The 19,874-nt window shown below is 40.5% G+C and overlaps 1 protein-coding gene across 3 annotated transcripts in view; it reads left to right on the top strand.

Annotated features, from left to right (window-relative positions):
• Positions 1–19,874, top strand: part of cacna1ia (calcium voltage-gated channel subunit alpha1 Ia) — a 150,858-nt gene that overhangs the window by 123,770 nt on the left and 7,214 nt on the right. For 2 of the 3 annotated variants that reach the window (XM_044180442.1, XM_044180440.1), the window contains exons 28-34: positions 1,498–1,631; positions 2,049–2,119; positions 6,306–6,384; positions 7,542–7,663; positions 9,515–9,970; positions 13,821–13,970; positions 18,835–18,972. In XM_044180442.1, coding sequence (XP_044036377.1) covers positions 1,498–1,631; positions 2,049–2,119; positions 6,306–6,384; positions 7,542–7,663; positions 9,515–9,970; positions 13,821–13,970; positions 18,835–18,972 — 1,150 coding nt within the window. The remainder of the gene's footprint in view (positions 1–1,497; positions 1,632–2,048; positions 2,120–6,305; positions 6,385–7,541; positions 7,664–9,514; positions 9,971–13,820; positions 13,971–18,834; positions 18,973–19,874) is intronic. The other variant, XM_044180441.1, reaches the window with a different exon arrangement.

Here is a 19,874-nt window from a genome sequence, read left to right as displayed (position 1 = left end):
ATGGGGAAGAGACAGATAATGTATAGGAGGGGAAGTTGGATTGATAAAAGACAAAAAAGGATGAGGACAAATGAGTGATGAAATGAGAAAGAGATGGGCGGATATAGAGTGAATTTATCACACGGTTATCAGCCGCCACTTTGTCTCTTTTTATGTAGTGTCAGCAACAGCCGTGAGCAGTCATTGTGCATAGTATGATTTATAGGCTGGGGTGACTCTCAGGCCAGCTTTACAACTGGGTTAATGGAGTAGCAGGTAACACACAAACACAGAGCCACATGTGCCACCATGTACAGTAAGTTTGCAGGTATGTGTGTGTACTGTATGTGTGCATGTGTGGCAGGCCACAAAGTTCTGAGGATGACAGTGTAGGATATATGAAAGTCCAACACACATTTAATTCAACCTTTTGATGAGTAACGGGTGCATTTTTACCGGGTGAGCTAGATTTTTTCTATGACATTGATGTGTTATTAAGGAACATTATTTTGTAAATATAAACAAAGGCAGCTGTCGTCCTCAGTCTTAAAGGGCTGTGTGGCTGCAACCATAGAGGATGATGCGCCATCTTTTGCCACTGTGAAAAGGTGGGTAAGACCGAAACAAAACAAAAAAAAGAAGTAGACCCACAGTCAGGCAGGCCCTGACAACAGACGGAAACATGATCATGTGCATGATGATAATGAGTCACGGGCAACGGTTGATACACTGTTGTCATTGTCATTTTAAATGAGAGAGTTTGGCAAGCATTCTGACAAATGAACTGGCAGTGCCAAATGTTTTAGCGCTCTGGGTGCCTTGCTATGTGGTCTCAGATCAGATGTGAACCTGATTTACCATTTTCCATAAAAACTCACACAGTTTCAAGCCCACCTTGATGATTTCACAAAAGATGTGTATTTGTTCACGCTCTTCCAAAAAGTCAGAAGATAAATGAGGACTAGAATACCTCCTGAAGCAATTACATGAGGCGATAAAGGTTAAACATACCAGGAAGCTTGCAAAAGTGGCATAGGTCAAAATACTTGCCCATAAGTCAGGTGTCGCAATGACTATGGTGGCTTCAAACTCTTTGATTCCCTACCATATTCATCTGATTTGGCAACATCTGTTTCCCATCTGTCCTCAAGCCTTTTTTGTTGTCTGTGAAGCATTGTGCTGCACATGATGGATTTATTGAGGGCTTTTGGGGATGAGGCACTGTAGCATCACTGGTAGAAATGTGTAGATCTTCAAAGAGTAATGTGATGAAAGTTATCTGATAATTAACTACATGCCTCCTTATGTAGTAAGGCACAGATCTTTTCAGACAGCCCTGAGTGTACGACTCACGGTAGGAGCCAACAAGTGAACAACTGTATTTTGTAACTGTGACTTCATCTTTTTCTAAACATGTATGTAAAACATGTATGAACTTGCCAGTATGCCAGTGCATTTGTGTTTATATTTGCTTTGTGAGCATGTTTGGTGCAATGCCTTTGTGTTTGCTTGTGCTAGGTGGAACCAGTTGGACCTGGCCATTGTACTTCTGTCAGTGATGGGCATCACCCTGGAGGAGATTGAGATCAGTGCTGCCCTGCCCATCAACCCCACTATCATCAGGATCATGAGAGTACTTAGGATAGCACGAGGTACATATATTACAAGTGTAGAATACTCACACACACACTCTCACTCACAAATCCTATCCCAGATTCACTTCCTGTTAATCCTTTCAATGAAGTAGAATATTGATCTGGTCTTGCTGGTGAGTTAACATATAACTGTTGAAACTGTAAACAACTTTTACAGGTCAGTTAGCTGTAGCATAGCAGCTAATGTCTAAAGGGGTGTTTTTGTGTGTACACACATGCATGTGTGTGTGTATGTGTGTGTGTGTGTATTGCACAAGGTGTAAATAAAGAACTGACCTTTACACAGTTTAATGTTTTCCATTTATTCTGTAATTGAACCTGAGGGATTTCCCCCTAAATGTCCACACTTAAAATCTCTCTCTCGCTCTCTCTCTCTCGCACACACACACAACACACACACATACACACACACAGTGCTGAAGCTGCTGAAGATGGCGACAGGAATGAGAGCCCTGTTGGATACGGTGGTCCAAGCCCTGCCTCAGGTACACACACACACACACACACACACACTGTCTCTCCCTCTTTTTTTCCTCACAGACTCCACACTCCCAGAGAGAGAGTTTGCTAGTCTCAGTCAATAGCCAGGGTGGTATGAGCCCCCCCCCTTCTCTTTCTCTGTTGGCCTGTAGGCAACTCAATAGATGACTCATTCATGCCACAGACTGGTAGACTGGCACACACACGTGGTGTGTGCACACACATAGGCTTTGTCTTGTTTTCACTTTCAGCACCATGGAGAGTACCCGGACTCCCACTGCGACCACAGTGTGCTAGAAACAGTGGGGGCTTCTTAAAACCAGTCTGTAGTTCATTTGGTGGTGAAATGTCCACAGAGTCAGACAGTTTCTAGGCCGTCCCAGTGTTGAAATCATTCCAGTGCACTGAAAGTTTCCAGTGCACTGAGAGTTTATTCTGGGAATATGCATTCCCAGAATGCATATTTGCTCACTGTTCTTACTGACTGAAAGTGGAATTAGGAATAAAATTGGAGACAACAGAACAGATATAAAGTTCTTGTTATGTCAATATAATATCTAGGTTATATTTAAATGTCATTATACGTGTTCATGTGCTGCCTCAAAATTCTGTCTTCATCAGTGTCCCACTGTTTATGAATCAGTTATCTTTGCCTAAAGCTTCACTGTACGTTGGTGTCTTTCTTAGCGCATTAGTTAGAACTATGCCATCCCCATTACTTTACCTGTGAAAACTTGACAATAGTTTTTTTGGAATTATGCTTATTTGCTCTTTTGCAGAGAGTTAGTTGAGAAGATTCATAGCAAGCTCATGTCTGTAAAGTACTGTAAATATGTAGCTGGAGCCAGCAGCCGGTTAGCTTAGCTTAGCATCAAGACTCAAAAGAGCTAGCCTAGCTCTGTCCAAAGGTAACAAAATCTGCCTACTGACACCTAAATAATTAACAGGTTATATCTCGTTGGTTTAATACATACAAAAACCTATGTATAAAAACTAAGCTAAGCTAACCAGCAGCTGGCTCCAGCTGCATATTTACCATACAGATGTGAGAGTGGTATCGATCTTCTCATCTAACCATTGGCAAGAAAGCGAATAGACGGATTTCCCAAAATGTCAAACTATTCCTATAAAGAAAGACAGTTGTCTAGACAGACAGGTTAGGTACAAAGACTAGTGAACAGCCTCATTTATGGACACACAGGCACACACTCTGACCCATTGACCATCAAAAGTGAGATGAAGCAAACAGAGGGAAACAGGTGGTGTGGTGAAAGGAGGGCAGGCAGAGGTGAGGGAGAACAGATTCCTTGTCTTTCTTTTCTATTGATCTCCCTCTCATTAACACTGCGCCCTTTGCTCTATCCCAAGGGCACCAGGGGGAGGTAATTAAAACTAGGGCTAATTAAACAGTTCCAGGAGGTCTCACTCTCTGTGTGTATGGGTGTGTGTGCATATTGAGGTACTGAAAGAGTGAAAGCGTTACACCTGGCGAGAGATTAACCTGAGGTGATATTACACTACATTTCACTGTGAAAATAAAATGGCAACCTGCCAACATTTCTTCATTACATCACATAGGATAGTGAGGACTATATTGACATTTTAACAAAGGCTTCAGGATACAGCTGAACCAAGGACCAGGAAAATACACTGCTATTGGTATAAGAAGGCCAGGAATATGAATAATGCCATCATGGCACACATGGACAGATATCTAATAGAATAATAATTCCTGAGATTAAACATGATGTGAATGCTTCACAAGTTCCACAAGCAGTTTATATATTTAATAGGCCATGACAGGACATGGAGATGTAATGAGGGATCCATACGGTTACATATGGTTATGTTAAGAGAAATGCATTTTTATGGCTTGTCTTTACAAAGACGCAGTAAGACAAAGTCATTTTTCACACAAGCATCCTTCATTATCCTCTCCTACCCAACTGATGCAAAATGGCTGCAACACACCATTCATTAACAGTAATAGCCTATATCATGTTGCCACTAAAGTTGAGCCAGTTGTTTTATCTCTTCTCTGGGAATGGCTGAGAAACCCCCAGAATAGTGTTAGGCAGATGTGGACACATTTTTGCTTTAGGAAGGTGTCAGAGTGTGAAACTATTTGTGTGTATCTTTAAAAATTTATATAATGTTGGTCTCTGTCTTTCTTTTCAAAATAAATAATTGAAATAATAAAAGAGAGCAAAATCTTTGGACATTAGTCCAAAAACTAGTTCAAACAAATAGTAATGCTCGTGGTTATTTTCATCCGGTAGAGGGTAAGTTATTGTTATATACATCTGCATGGAATACACTCCCTCTTGGTAAAACTTGTCTTTCTCAAAAGTGCATTCATCCTTATCCTGGATCCCACATATACTCAGGCCACTATGAAGCACAGATTGTTAAGTACACCACGCAGAATAGCACTAACTTAGAGATGTACTTGAGGCAAACCCCAGAACAGTCACATGTAAAATTATTACAGCACTAAAAAGGCAGGTCGTATGACAATTACTTCCATTATGTTCAGTCCAAAGGGACTTATCAGACTGTACTGCATGTAATGGGGCATATTTGTCTACATCAAAAGTAAACTTTAACAACTTTCTAATGTAGATACTTCTAAACATTTTTATTGTGTTATATGCATGCAGATATTGTGTTCTTTTTTCACCACCTCCTGCAGCTCTTTCATTAAGCATTAAAATGTAAGTAATGGAATATTCTTACAGAGTTTCTGCTGATTTTGCAATATCAATTATCATTGTGGTGAATTTTAAAGGAGAGGAGAAGACACATAAACAAATATATTTAAACCTTGATTATAAGAGAGGTTCTTCTAATAAATGCAAACTTTTCTTTTGCTAGAAATGGTATTGCTCTGAAATGTCATTGTAGTTCAATTTAATGTAATTTAATTTCAATCACAATCACAATCGTTTCACTTGGCTCCTATTTACTGAGAGCTTTTCTTCCAAACCAGGCATTTTTATCAAAACACTCCTTTTCACCATGATTTTTCTTTTACAGTTAGCCATCATTGTAGCCCACCCAAACCCTGCTTCGAACAGAGCCTAAAAGCCTCTGTCACAAGTATCTCAACATAATTTATTTTAATAAACTTAAGTTGTATTGGAGCCTATGTGTAATCTCTTTAGAATAAGCTCTGTCATTGTCATAATGTTGATGCATTGTTCCTAGACTGAACTTTACAAAGTAAACAGCAAATTGCAAGTATCTTTCCCCTGAAAAACTTTAGAACACATGGAGTATAATTATAGTAACTATTTGTCATTGCATTTCTTCATTCCCAGTGGAGCAGTGTTGTTGGCAGAGTGTTAAAGACAGTGAATAGGAGACTGGGTTTTGTATCCCTATAATGGGATTAGATTTTGCCCTGAGTGTTTACCATGCAACATCATCATCACTGTTAAGTTGTGGTAACCGAAGGCTGTTTTGTGGTGGAACCAAGCCAAGTCCCAAACCCCCAAACTCAAAAATTCAGCATCAGGGGTTCAGTTGTATCAAAGTCTCAGAGGAAGTCCTGCCATGGTTTGCAGAACTAAGCAGGGTATGGGAGCATGCTAGAAGCAAGTTGGAGTCCTATGTTACATTTTTAAAGCACACCCATAACTCCTTGTATTTTCTGCTAATTTGTTCAATAGCAGTATTAACAATATTCACTATGCATCTTTGCAAATTTTCAACCTGAAAATTAGAAAATGATACATGGAATTTAAAATACGGTTGAATTACATTCAAGCAAGCAAGGCAAGCAAGTTTATAGCTGATTTATCGCAGGTCCCATTAGCAATGACTTCTTGATTTTTTTGTTGTTTGAAGACACTTCATTTTGTATTGGTTCTAAGATTATGTGTCCAAATGAGAATAGCGTTTAAGGATTTGTATTGCTGTTCACTAAAAAAGAACAAGTCCTGTGCATTAGCTAATGAGTATATAACCTAGCCAGAGCATACTGTAAAACATAGCCATAAGCTATAGCTGTTTAGGTAGTACTTAGTTGTTGCAGAAGTTAGAATGCTGTCAGATGGTTTACAACATGTGCATGGTAAGAAGTTCTCCTGTGTGTGTGTGTGTGTGTGTGTGTGTGTGTGTGTGTGTGTGTGTGTGTGTGTGTGTGTGTGTGTGTGTGTGGGTATGTGTGTGTGTGTGTGTGTGTTGCAGGTGGGTAACCTGGGCCTGCTCTTCATGCTGCTGTTTTTCATCTACGCCGCCTTAGGAGTAGAGCTTTTTGGAGAACTTGGTAAGTGCACCAGTTGCAATGCTACAAAGGATTCGGTCACACAAAACCAATGTTAAGAAAATTATTAACTACTATAATTTACAAACTAGAGTCTTCTAAAGACTCAAGAGAACCAACGCTGTGATATAGGATTGTATTAAGAGACACTTGCCACTGCACCAGTAACAATAAAGACAAGATAATTTGTTGAAACTTTGATGATACATGATTATTTATTATGAAAAAACTATTTGGATATTTAGGCCAATGTAATGATTAAAATAGGGGTTCTGGCAAGCCATAACTCCTAGCTTCCTGTGGACTTTAAATATGCACCATTACATATGTGGCACACCTATAGTGATGATGTTCAGACAATATGCTCTTTCACTAGTTTCTGTTCATCCTTTTGTCTCATATATACTGTTTTGCAGTAATATTGAGATGAAAGGATTATCCAACTAGTTGAACAGCATATTGTCCACATCATCATCATATAGTAAGGTGATTAAAAATCAACATACTGTATGTCATTGTCTGTTTTCGTACTCATTATAGTAAACTCAGCTTGTGCAAATAAAAGCAAGCAGACTTGTATTAACTTTATTATGAAAATCTCCTTCTTTCCTCTCCATCCTTTTTTTCCTTTTCATCAGTTCTCTCTCCTGCAGTCAGACAGCCATTAGGGAATCAACCCACTCTCCAGTATTCTGATACATGAGTACTCTGTCCTAAAATATCCACATTGAAGTCACATTTCCCTTGTGTGCTGCAGCTGCAGCCAGTGGCAACGTTGCGTCCTATAGGAGCTTGGCAGGAGAAAGGATTAGTGGCAAATGCAAGAGTCTCTTTCCTGAGGCCATTCCAGAGATTATCTTGGGATATAAGCTCAAAGACAAATAGAGTGCTATTGATTTGATAACAGACTGTGTCTACACTGAGTTGGCTTGTTTGGACAGTCAACCAGGCAGCTTAGTGGCAGAAATGGTGCATGCTTCTGTGGTTTTTGGGAGTAATGACATGTTGAGTGTTCAAATTCACAAGTCTCTTCTCCTTTTGTTATCCCTGCTCCCTTCCTGTTCCATTTTCTCTTTCTCTTTATCCTCTCACCTCTTTCTTATCTGTGACCCGATAACTTCTTCTCTTGCCCCATCCACCCACCTTACTCTCATCCTCAGTTTGTAATGAAGACTACCCCTGTGAGGGTATGAGTCGTCACGCTACCTTTGAGAACTTTGGCATGGCCTTCCTTACCTTGTTTCAAGTCTCCACGGGCGACAACTGGAATGGCATAATGAAGGTACAAAGTTACATCCAAAACATAGTGTACAAAGCCTGCGGTACACAGGGTAATAGACAAACTTCATACAACTTGCTTAGTATTTGTGTTTTAAAATGGCACAAATACAGAACTAGAGAAAACAGTGAGGAGATGGTCTGAGAGAGACGAGAGACAAACTCCTCCTCTAGTTCTCTCATCCATCCTATCTTCCACTCTAGTGATGCTTGCTGATGAAAAGGAAATGTGTTTGCTCAGCACCGGGAGCACAGATTTACTTACTGATGGGCAGGGGAGTAACTGTGCCTCATTGCAGACACACATTAACACACACACGCAAAACTCCAATTTCCCCTAAACACACATCCAGAAGCTTTGACCACTCCTCCGCACACCTGTGAGGCTGTGAGGGGAATAGAGATTATGCTGGAGCGTGTCAGGCGTGGACCATTAAACACACACTGGATACAGGCAGTGTGGATGGTAGCGGGCCATGAAGCAAACCAGCGGGCCACAGATGCTACCTCTCAGAGTAAATCTCTGTCATTTTAGCTGTCAAATTTCTACCTGGACTGTGAGAGAGGTAGACCTACTTTGGTTTTTTAAGAAGCAGGTGAGACAGAGTGGTAATTAGCCATACAGTGACAATAGGGAAGCGAGGAAATAATGAGGGAGAGGAAGATAGGTAAGAGGGCAGTCGGGAGAAAAGGAGACTCCAGCGAACTGTAATAAGAGGGAGGATGGGAAGGGCGTTAAAAGAAGTGACCAGTTATTATGCTTTCTCCCTAGAAGGAAAATTACAGCAAAAATTAAAAAAGGGGGAGGTACGACAGCAAGAGTGAGAGTAATTGGAGATTTGGAATAAGAAAGAACAAGAATATGTAAAGACATAAGATGGAAAGGGAGTGAAGGCAGAAAAGGGAGATGTTGTGTGAAGGAGCACAGTGTGTAAATGTCATGCCAAATTAGATAGAAAAGACCAGCTTCAGCTCAGAGGGCTAAAATTGTTATGTGTGGTCACAGCCTGGGTGAGATATGTGTACTTCCTCCAGAAAACACTTGTCACTTTGGTTCTGCTCTGACTAAACTCCACTGTGTGCATGTTAACCAGAGTGGAAAACCACTAAAATAACGCTACAGAAGAAGAAGAAAAAAAATACCTCCTGTTTCTTTGCATTGAAGCAAAACAATTAAGAGTATGATGATCATACAAGTTGTCATGAATACAAAGAGCCTTTTTAACATGAGCTATGATGCATTCTGTTATTGCTTAAAATGTACTTTAAATGTACTTTTACTTTAATAATTAAATATAAATAATATAATAATAATGTTCTTTATAATTTATATAAATAGCAATTTTGATTCAGTGGTGGTGTGGCTGAGCTTACAGCATTGTAAGATGACATTTAGATCTTGTCTTGTCTTCTCTGCATTTTTGCCACTATCAATAGTAAAAGAAGGAATTTTTCATTGTTGCTTAACAATGTAAAATGTAAACAATATTGTGTCATTTCTTACAGTAAAATCCAATCCATTTCAAAAACAACACAAAACTATGGCCACATAAATTACCAAAAAGTTGCAACACCTCTCAGACTCTGACCTCTCACCAAAAACTGAATTTTACAAACTTCAGAAACATAGTATTTGTTGCAGGGCTGCTATATTAGATTTCATGTATGTTAAGGTGATCCTGTAATTTTGTCCACTTCCTGTATCTTTACAAAGCTTTATCCAAAAAACCTGGTACTCCTGATGGTTTATCTGTTTTGTCTCTTCGATCATCCCCTTTCACACTGCCCTTCTTCCTCTACTCCTAACCAACACTGTCCTGACCGTTTTCCTCATCTTCTGCCTTTATGACACCAGGACACATTGCGGGAGTGCCCACCAGACCACAGCACAGATGTGGACTATGCCTGCAATCCTAGCCTTCAGTTTATCTCGCCCATGTACTTTGTCTCCTTCGTGCTCACCGCCCAGTTTGTGCTCATCAACGTGGTAGTCGCTGTGCTGATGAAGCACCTGGACGACTCCAACAAGGAGGCCCAAGAGGAGGCGGAGATGGATGCAGAAATTGAGCTGGAGCTGGCCCAGGGCACCCTCTGTTGCATGGGCGCCCCCGGCTGCGGGGGTGCGAGGATGGACAAAGGACTAGTCGCTGCTGGATCAGGGCCTGGAGGCACAACAGGGGGAAAGGAGAGAGGAGGTTCCAGAGGAGAGAAGGGAGAAGGAATGAAGAAGATGCGACATGCAGCAGCCACTGCGCTTCCAGGAGCGTACAACTCCTGTGACTCCAGCCAGACCCTGTACTCACCAGCACAAGTGAGTGTCTGTATTTCTGTGTGTGCATATGTGTGAGAGAGAGTGCTAGTATTCTTATGTTTGTTTCCTGATGTGTGTGTGAAAGGCCTATTTTGTATGTGTGGTGCTTGCGTGTGGGTGGGGGTGTGTGTCTGCAAGTAGGGATGTCTCAAGCCGATCGGGCATGTCAAGGCTTTTTTATTATGGATCCGTTTGGCTATACAAAAATCAGATCCTCATTGATTTAGATCCCTTACTGATTTTATTATTTTATTTATTATATCCCAGATGTATCCCAGCTGTAGCTCAGCTGTAATGTGTGGTCCTTTAAAACCGTGGAACTATTGTGTAACGCAGCGCATTGTAAGCAAGTAAACTGCAGAGTGACATCAACAGTAGCCAGCACTTTCTGCTAAGTAGCAAAGTATTGAAGGTGCTTTGGGCTAAAACATGAATAAATAAATGTTTGCCTTGCAACTGTTTTACCTTCATTTTCCACATGCATGGTGCCTCGATTTTGTCCGCAATGGGGATAAGTTGCCTAAATACTATCAAAACCTTCCTGCAGTGTCCACTCCAAGAACATCTGACAAAACACTATTGGAGAATATACACTATATAGCAGGAAATTATGGAACACAGCCCAGATTTTCTTAATGCTTAGTAATTCAGCTTTAAAATATATATGAACATATATAGATCGCTGTAATAATTGCTTAATAAATGTAACTTTGCAGCTTTATTATGTAGGATAATATGTATGCAGGTAAATATGAATTTTGGATCAGACAAAGTATCAGCAGATATTGGATAATAAACTATTCAGATCAGTATCTGGGGTAAAAAAAAACATACTGGAGACAGACCTACTTTTAAGTATTCTTTTCTGTTTCTCTGACTGCCTGCCAGTTTGCTTCTCTTTACAAAGTATCAATGCATTAGTTCATGCAGAGAAAATTACATATTCGATTCACAAGCTGGAAGAATACAAAAGAGGTAAACAATATAGCAGTAATTTCTGTATAGTGTTTGAATGGTGCTGACATGGGAGAGAGTAGAGAGAGTCATTGCTTTCTTTGACTGAAATTGACTGACAGCCACATTGCATGATTACACTCAGGCATTTAACTAATCTCTTTGTATAATTCGTTTGTGCTTTTGTTCTTTTTCTTTTGCAGATTTTGTGAGAAGGAAGGGGGGGCAAGGAAGGTTAAACATTTACACAAAGAGAGGGAATAAAAAGAAAGATATAAGGAAAGGAAGAAAGAGACACTGAGCTGTGCCTTAATGGCAACATTGCACAAGTGCAATTGTGTTAAGAAACCAATTAAAATGAATGTAAAAACAATCAAACCAAACTACTAAAGTGATATTAGGCAGTTGAAAGTCAAGGCGTGGCCATATATTTTCATTTTACCTTTGAAAAGTATGTTTTTGTCTTCCTTTACTGTAGTCATAGCAACCCATGTTGTCAGCAAGGAGAATTTAATTTGCTTTCTCAATTAAGCTTTTTTCATTTAAGCTTTATTAACCTTTCGATACTCACATGAGACTATGTGAGTTTGCTAACGTACATGCGCCGGTTACATTCTGACAATGACAATTTCACTGCCTACATCTGTGAGAGAGAGTAGCTGGTCTCTCATTTCTACTCACAGTCAGACAGCAAAGTCACACGCGTACATTATGAAATCGCTAATGATAGTCTGAGATATCCACGCAGAAACATACATAAAGATGACTCATCGGCTGCCATGAGTTGTCTCACCTTTGTAGAGCTAAAATTGGCTGCGTGGAGTCGTTTTTTGCTCAGTGTTGGCTGACAAAAGAACTTAATGCAGACCAGGGAGAACACACTGGCAGCATCCTCTCTCTCTCTCCATCTTTCTCCATCTATCTCATTCTCTGTCTCTCAAGTGATGCAGTAAGGGATCTGGCAGACCAATGCAATTTATTCAGAGCACAGGTCCTGGGGTTGGAGTGTGTGTGTGCGTGTGTGTTGTAGGCTCATGTGAGGAAGTGTACAAACCACATTGTGACATCTTGCGCTGTGGTGCTTAAAAACTTTGTGAATCTCCACATATTGTCATGAAATTACCAGTAGCTTCTCCAGCTAAACAAATTATTTTCCTTGGTGCATTGTATTTCTAAACAGAAATATGGATTTTATGATGTCAAACTACTTAAGTCATCCATAAAATTGATATTTGTATACTCAGGATCAGATGACATATACAGTAATGATATACATACATACTGTAGACTTCAAGCGCTTAAAAAAGATTGCAGCTACAACTATTCTATAATGCGCCATGATACACAGTTAAAAAGTCATTTTTGACTCTGCTGAAACACTAGTAATATATTGCACAGGGAGGGACTAGAGGAGTCACTGTAGGAAGTCAACACACACACGGAGGGAGAGAGAGTAAGGGAATACGAGAGAAGAGATAATAGCTGAGCCAGTGTCAGTCAGATAGACGCAATAATTAATTTCAGCTCTCTCCTCTCTCTCTCAACTTCCATTCCCTGCAGATGGGCCCTATTGTTGTCCACTAACACAGTTATTAATGGAGGCCAGCACATAGGACACCACAGTCAATCAAACATTATTTTTATATCAAGCTCTCTACCCACACAGAATGGACTATCTTAGGACTGTCTGTGAGAGAGAGTGTTTTTTTATACATGCACGTATTAAAAGAGCTGGCTATGGCAGAGTCAGCCTTGTAGCCAGTTTGTCTTTGTGCCAAAATGTAGCACTGCAACACTGTTTCATAAATAGCATGATTTAGGTATATTTATATTGCTGGGAGTACCTGTCTCTTGAATTCTTAGCCCCCTCATTTTCAAAACATGAGCCATGAGTGATTGTAATATAACAGTATGAGTCAGAAATGTGTGTTTGCATAACAGATCTAAGTATATTCCTATAAGCAGTGTTGTAAAAATGTGTTGTGAAAATAGGCTTGTGTGGGGATTGAAGAGGAGTGACCTTGTTTCGCAGTATCTTTTGGGATATATCTGCTGATGTAATACAGTTATTTTGGCTGTTAGGAATGTGCTACAGGCACAATGCATCCAATTCATTGTGAAATACAGTGCCCTGCCAAGAAACACAGAAATCATTTTTAAAGTAGTTTCCTTTTTCTGTCAGTAGTTTCCTTTTTCTGCCAGATTGGTTTCTGGGAAAACCAATCTGGCAGATGAGATTCAAGCAAGGAGGGATAATTTAAGTCGCAGAAAAAGCCCTGACTGATTCAGTCTAAATTGCTTTAAACCTAATAATACCCAGAGCACAAAGCAAATGCTTAAATCTTAAATTGTTTCAACAAGGTATTGAATAGTCTAATTGAGGTGATATATCAAATGTAATTGCACCGCTCTCAGTGCTCAAGGCTTTGATAGTAAAATTATGTGTTACTTGGCTAATGAGAGTTTGGAGTCATATTATTGAGGAAAAGAGAACAGTGTTTAGCCCCAAAGGCCAACAAAGTATGAGAGTATTTGTTCTGGTTTATTTGTACACAATCTTTATTTGTACACAATCTCTGACACAGAGAAAGTGATATGCTTTTTTAGTTTTGTGGATGAATTTTAGAAATGAAGCCTTAGGTCATGTGAAATCTACATGTGGATTTGCACATATGTGACTGTGTGCATTTGTGTGTGAGTACATAAAGTATAAAAGCATACCTGTGTGTGCACCCAAACATTTTTATAACCCTTACGATGGTGTATGCATTTCCCTGCGTGTTCTTTGTCCTCGCATGTCCGCATGTGCACATGTTTGCGCCTGCGTGCAATACTGGTCTGCCGGCCTGCGTCCCGTGTGTATGTGTCCGTGTGTGTATGTGCGTATGTGTTCCAGGAGAGCCAGTGGCTAGACAGCGTGTCTCTCCTGATCAAGGATACATTGGATGGGGAGATGCTGATGATCGACAACCTCTCTGGTTCTGTCTTCCACCACTACTCCTGTCCTCCACCCATCTGCAAAGACTGCAAGGGCCACCCACAAGAGGTACCACCCTGAACACACATGAATACATACATACTGTACATGCAATACACATACACACACACACACACACACACACACACCTGATAGCAGGGCAATAGCAGATATTAAATTCATTGCTGTGGTTTACATTTACAATAGAAACAAAACCACAGGCATACATTTTTTGGTTAAACATTTGGCTGATACAACAAGCCACGGTACCTTACAGTACCATGGATAGATGCATACATTTTTAACATGAGCATTGTTAGTGACAGGCTCTCTCCGCTGAGCTGTACCAACCTGGAGGCCTATATTTATCAAACATATCAGAATCACTCCTATTAATCACTCTGAATATGTCGATAGAGTCGCTAGACTTGGCCACTTTTATGACCCCTTTAGCAATGTTATTTATACATTATACTTTCCTTTGAAGAGAGTCGCAGGTGAATCGGCAGTCCTCCTTGCTCACTGTTGCTGCAGTTCTTTAGCTTGACAGCTGCGTTCAGTGAGTGAGAGAGAGCAGCACGTCCAGTCGACCACACAGCAGCCAGACTGAAATATAAACTGATTGCAGAGTATCCATAGTGTATTTGAAAATGCCATGGTTTAGTTGCTGTGGTCATTCAGGGTATCTTACCAAGGGCTACACTCACAATTCAGCAAAACCAGGTTCACCGAGTGTTGTTTCATTATCATGTTCAGTGGTGGGGAAGGAACAGGTCAGCTTTGAAGCTTTGAAGTGCATTAATGCAGTCACAGATGTGAGGGGCCCAAATCATTGCTGTTATACCCGCAGTTTCTTGTTGTTAAATAAATGTCAATTTTAAGATTTTGTTTTCTGCAAAGTGGTCAAGTTTTGTACACGTAGAAATTAAAAAAATGTACATTTACAAACCTTTGTATTTATGTTTTTTCAGTCCTTATCCATCTGCTAGACATTCCTAACAGGTTTGGGTAGCTCTGCAGCTTTCCTCAATTCCTGAAGTTTGGGCCAGTTTTGACTGAATCCTTGCTCTGAGATGCTTGGTAAATATGGCCCCAGGTGTTGGATGAAAATAAACTTGAGGGACAGTCTGAAATAAATTCACACTGGCTGCAAGCCCCAAATAGTTGTGAAGCTAGAAATATAAGATTGAAAAACATCTACCTTCTTTAGCATAGCTCCCTACAGTATACACATGTGCATGTTTTGCCTGCATCAACTGTATTAAAAAACTTGCTAAACTAAACTATTACTTTGCAAAATAGTAGAACTCATAGTCCTGCAACCCAAATACACACACACACACTCACATATACAAGATACATTCATGCACACAGGCACACACACAGGCACAACCATGTTGTTTGGGACCAGATTGCATGCATGCAGATTTGCAATAGGGACACACACAGGAACATGCATTTGCATGTATTTCCATGGACATACACACATAAACACACACACAGGGCTTCATTCATCACACAAAGCAGTTTTAATGGGAAGTGTTGTTGAAGGTCATGCTTTATAAAGCGTGTCAACTAATGAATGTGCTATTATGTTACAATATAACAGGGAATTTCAGCCCTTAATTAAACACAAGATAATATCAACTTTCCATTTGTGCAGAAATGTGGATTAATGAGGCCCATTGCATGCACACATGCAACCATTCCTGATATGCATGCATGCACGCATACACCAACACTCTCCTTCACTTGTGTTTGCATTTTGGGGTATTTTGTACACAGGAGAACCTGCATAAAACACACTCACAAACATACTGTCCTGTGCCGGTGTTGTCCATCACAATGACAAAGTGCAGCGGGTCAGCTCAGAAGAAGCAATAACTGGGCTCTACACCTTCTCACCTGTCAGTCCTGCTTTCTGCCTGTCTGCAGATGCTGTCAAACAATTCATCTTTCCTACTTCTTTTACATGCTTCCTCTTTCCATCTGACCCTCCACTCCTCTGGCTATCCCTCTATATATCTCTGATTTACTGTACTGTTCTCCTTTAGTTTCCCATGTTCTTTAACCATCAGACTTGCATATTGTTTGTTTGTGTGTGAGAGAGCTAGTGTGGGTGTGTGCCATTTTCAGACAGATGAGTCTTTTCACTGCACTCTTATGTACAGTGTTATTGTGTTTAAGGGGACAGGAAGGCACAGCAGGACACCTGGGTGCAGTGTGTGTGACAGTGGAAATATTCATAAAGTAACTGCCTAATAAGGACTTGAGACTGTCTACAGTTGAGTCTGCAGGGAACAGTTCAATGGAGCAGTGAAGGCCTTTGTCATTTATTCAGTTGCTAGCATAAACAGGCGCTTCTCAAGCGTGACATGAGCATTCCACAACATTTCTCCTATGCGATTTTTGGGAGGGGATCATCTTGAGTTTCAGAAGCTATTTTGAAAGTATAGTTCTGAAAGCTACCTGAACAGGCAGAGGTTGCAAAGCTACACTTAGGAGTAACATTGCTTGTTTGTTTTTTTTCAGGTAACAGCATTGATCAAATTTTATGACATAAGGGCAGTGTAAGTCAAAGACCAGTTGTGATGTTGATCTATCGTCATTAGCAGGTCTTGTGGTCAAAAATGGCATTTGTTAGGCAAAAAATATCCCATGATGATACTGCATGATGTGAATGGATGTGAATGCATGGTAATACATTGGCATATTTCAACAAATAAGTAGTTCCGTAAGGTCTGAGAGGAGAAATAAGTAGCAGAATTATAGTTTTTTGTGCTGTGTAGATGTTATGTATTGTGCTCTGACATTTGATAGGCAAGCAAAAATGATTGTTCTGATGCAACTATGACACAAACATAAAAATGCATACCAAACCTTAACCTTAACAGCACTTATGTGTAGGATTTCAACATTTCTAACTTTGGTGACTCCTAGTGGTAGTATGAAAAAACCTGTGGTAGACAGCAAGAAGGAGGAGCAGCAGATGTGCCTGTTTTTCCACCTGTGTGTTGCGGAAAATGATCAACTGACTACTGGTGCACTTGTTTCTTATGTTTAGCATAAAGATATTGCATACGTTTACCATGTCCTGACTAGCATGAGTCATGTGATATGGTCATGAGATATTAGTCATGCTTATTTTATTGCTCAGTCACACAATTTTGTCCTCTCATTGCCTCCCTGAGGCGCTGAATAAAACGATGCCTTGCCTCACTGCTCTGGACACTTTCAATTGGTTCTCGCCTGAGTCCTGAGTAAAGCCTTCTATATCTCTGCAGTTACCGTGGAAGCAACTGTGTAGCAACTCTTAATGAACCTATTGTGCCTTTTTCATTGTCCTGGAGGCACAGCCAAGAATACAGGAAGAGAAGGGCTGTAGTTTCCTTTACCTGCCAATAAATGTACCAACTGATGACTTGCAGGGACCTTTTTTGAAGCTATATACAGCACGCCTTTGAGACACAGAGGAAGTCAGCAGATATGGTACTGTCAAATAGTAGCATTAGTGAGGGCCAATATATATGGAGATATAACAGAAAAACTTCAAAGTGTTCCTTTAAATTAATGAGTTGCATAGCTGTGCTTCTGCCTTGCCTCATCCCACCTCTCTCTCTCTCTCTCTCTCTCTCTCTCTCTCTCTCTCTCTCTCCTTGGGGGCTCGGGCAATGGTAATTTACTGCTGTATATCAGCCATGTATCTTTCTCTATGAACCTCTTTGTCTTTCTCACCTACGGGCACATGGTAATACATCGCTAACAGGGCCTCACTCCATTGGATTTCACTTGGCCCTTTTTAAGTACCCTTTCTAATGCTTCTCTCTGGCTATTTATTGCTCTGTCTCTTTAAAGAAACACTGCTTGAGCGCATCATAGCCACCCCCAGAACCCTGAAATTCCACTCCAGCTCACTGTTTGCAGTATGTTTTGAAATTGTGCCCAAAAAGTGCTGCAAGTGGAGGGGTAGAGAAGAGTGTCAGCCGAGAAGCTTGAGCTCACTGGAGGCTCATGCAGCGATAATTTAAAATCAATTCAAAAGCCATATGGGCTGAGTTACCTGCAGTCCTGATAAAACAAACTTAGCTGGAGCCAATGTTGGAACAAAGAGAGAGAGAGGTAGTAACAGTTGGAGTAATTGTTGTCACTTCCCAATTATTCTGTGTTTGGTAATGTGTCTTTGGGATTGCTGTGCCGGTGTGAGAGTACAACAAGTACTGAGACAACATTACCAAACACACACCAACAACATTTTAATGTACAGTGGTGTTGGAAAACATACTCAGTTAGCTGTAGAGGCAGAATTATGAGGTTCTGGTGCCGCTACAGCTCCACTACTGATGGGAAAAAAGAAACCATCTCTTCACTCTCACTTACATATACATGCAGATACTGCAGGTGCACACATACACCTGCTTTATATGCACTGCTTGGATATCTGCCTTGCGCCTCTCATTCAGCCTCTCTCTTCACATACTTGTGTGGCACTGGGAAATATTTGTTGAATTGATGATGACAAAGCAATGTTATTACTTCTTGAAATCTCTCACCCTGCTCTCTTTACAGACAGGTGCCACGGCATTTTGGCCACTTTGAATTGTCAACATCTGGTGAAGCATATCGAAACTTGGTGGAGGTTTTACCTATCTTGTCTGTGCAGTTTATATTGGCCTATAAGAGATACTGTATAAACAATGGAATCATGAAAGACATCTTCAAAACATTGTTGCTGATCCTTTAGAAATGTAATATCTATGTACACAAAGATGTAAGTTACTGAAGTCATGGTTGAGTAGAATAAATCAGGCATTAGATTGAACACTGATGAGTCCATGCTCTATCAAGTCATTCCAGGAAGTCTGAAGCATTTGCTGTTCCTATTCCCTATCCATTCCTATTTTGAGACATGAATAACAGAGGTAAATTTTTGCAGCAGATCAGGATGGCAGAGATTGAGCAGGCATCGCTGAAGTCAGAGCAACTGTCAGACAAGTCCTCATCCCCTGCTCTGCCAGATGACCTCAGCCTGGACGAACATACTGCCTACCAGCTGCTGACGCAAGAGGGCAAGGTGGGTATGAGCAGAGTGAGGTGGGAAGGAGAGATTATGATCTACACTTCTGAAAAATGAGAAAGAACAGTGCAGCACTGCTATACAGTACATATGCCCTCTCCCTAAGAGCTGAGCTTTGATCAGTGGTAATAATGTGCAATTTACACAGATGTTCTCATATTGGCTTTACCCAGAATTCGGTCTTGACGCTGCTCTTAAAAAAAATCCTAATAAAATGATGATCATCCCAGTAATAACTAGCATATAGTAAATAGCTAAGTAACAGAAAAACCTACAAAAACAGAGTGATGTGTGTGACAGAGAGAGGTGGAGTACCTGTCTCTCTGTCGCACACAACATTAAAGCACCTGATTTAATGTCAGTATCAGGATAATTTAGTTGGGCTGTATACCTGCTTGTCATCTTTACACAGAATTTTAAGCCAAAGCAGATCCCACTTCATGCCAGTGTAACTTTTTTGTGTAAAAAAATAAGCTTTAGAGAGGGGAAATTATAGAGAAAGACGACCACTACAATACCAATTTGCACAACATATCCACAGTGGTTAACTTCTAGTATGGCCACTACTTTTAACTTGACATGCACAGTATATTGGCACTTTGTCCTACTCCCCAAGAGGGTAAGCACAAACAATGGCAGATACTCACTGATGATTTTTTATGTTATTCCAGGAAGCACAAAACAAATGACCATTATAAAATCCCTTTCATGACTATGCTGTAGGCTCTCTTGTGAATTGCAGATATAAACCTCCAAAGGCTCCAAAGGCCCCTTTATCTCGTTCTCTCTGTGTATCAGCGGTAACTATCTTGTCTTTGAAGAATCCAGTCTCTATCCACCAATAGACCTTCTCATGAATAAAACTAGCCTCACCCTAGTCGCTATCCTGGGTGGCTCTC

This window comes from Siniperca chuatsi, linkage group LG21, assembly GCF_020085105.1.
Source record: "Siniperca chuatsi isolate FFG_IHB_CAS linkage group LG21, ASM2008510v1, whole genome shotgun sequence".
Classification (NCBI taxonomy): Eukaryota; Metazoa; Chordata; class Actinopteri; order Centrarchiformes; family Sinipercidae; genus Siniperca; species Siniperca chuatsi.
Note: the sequence above shows the minus strand (reverse complement) of the source record. Positions and strands in the feature narration are given on the sequence as shown.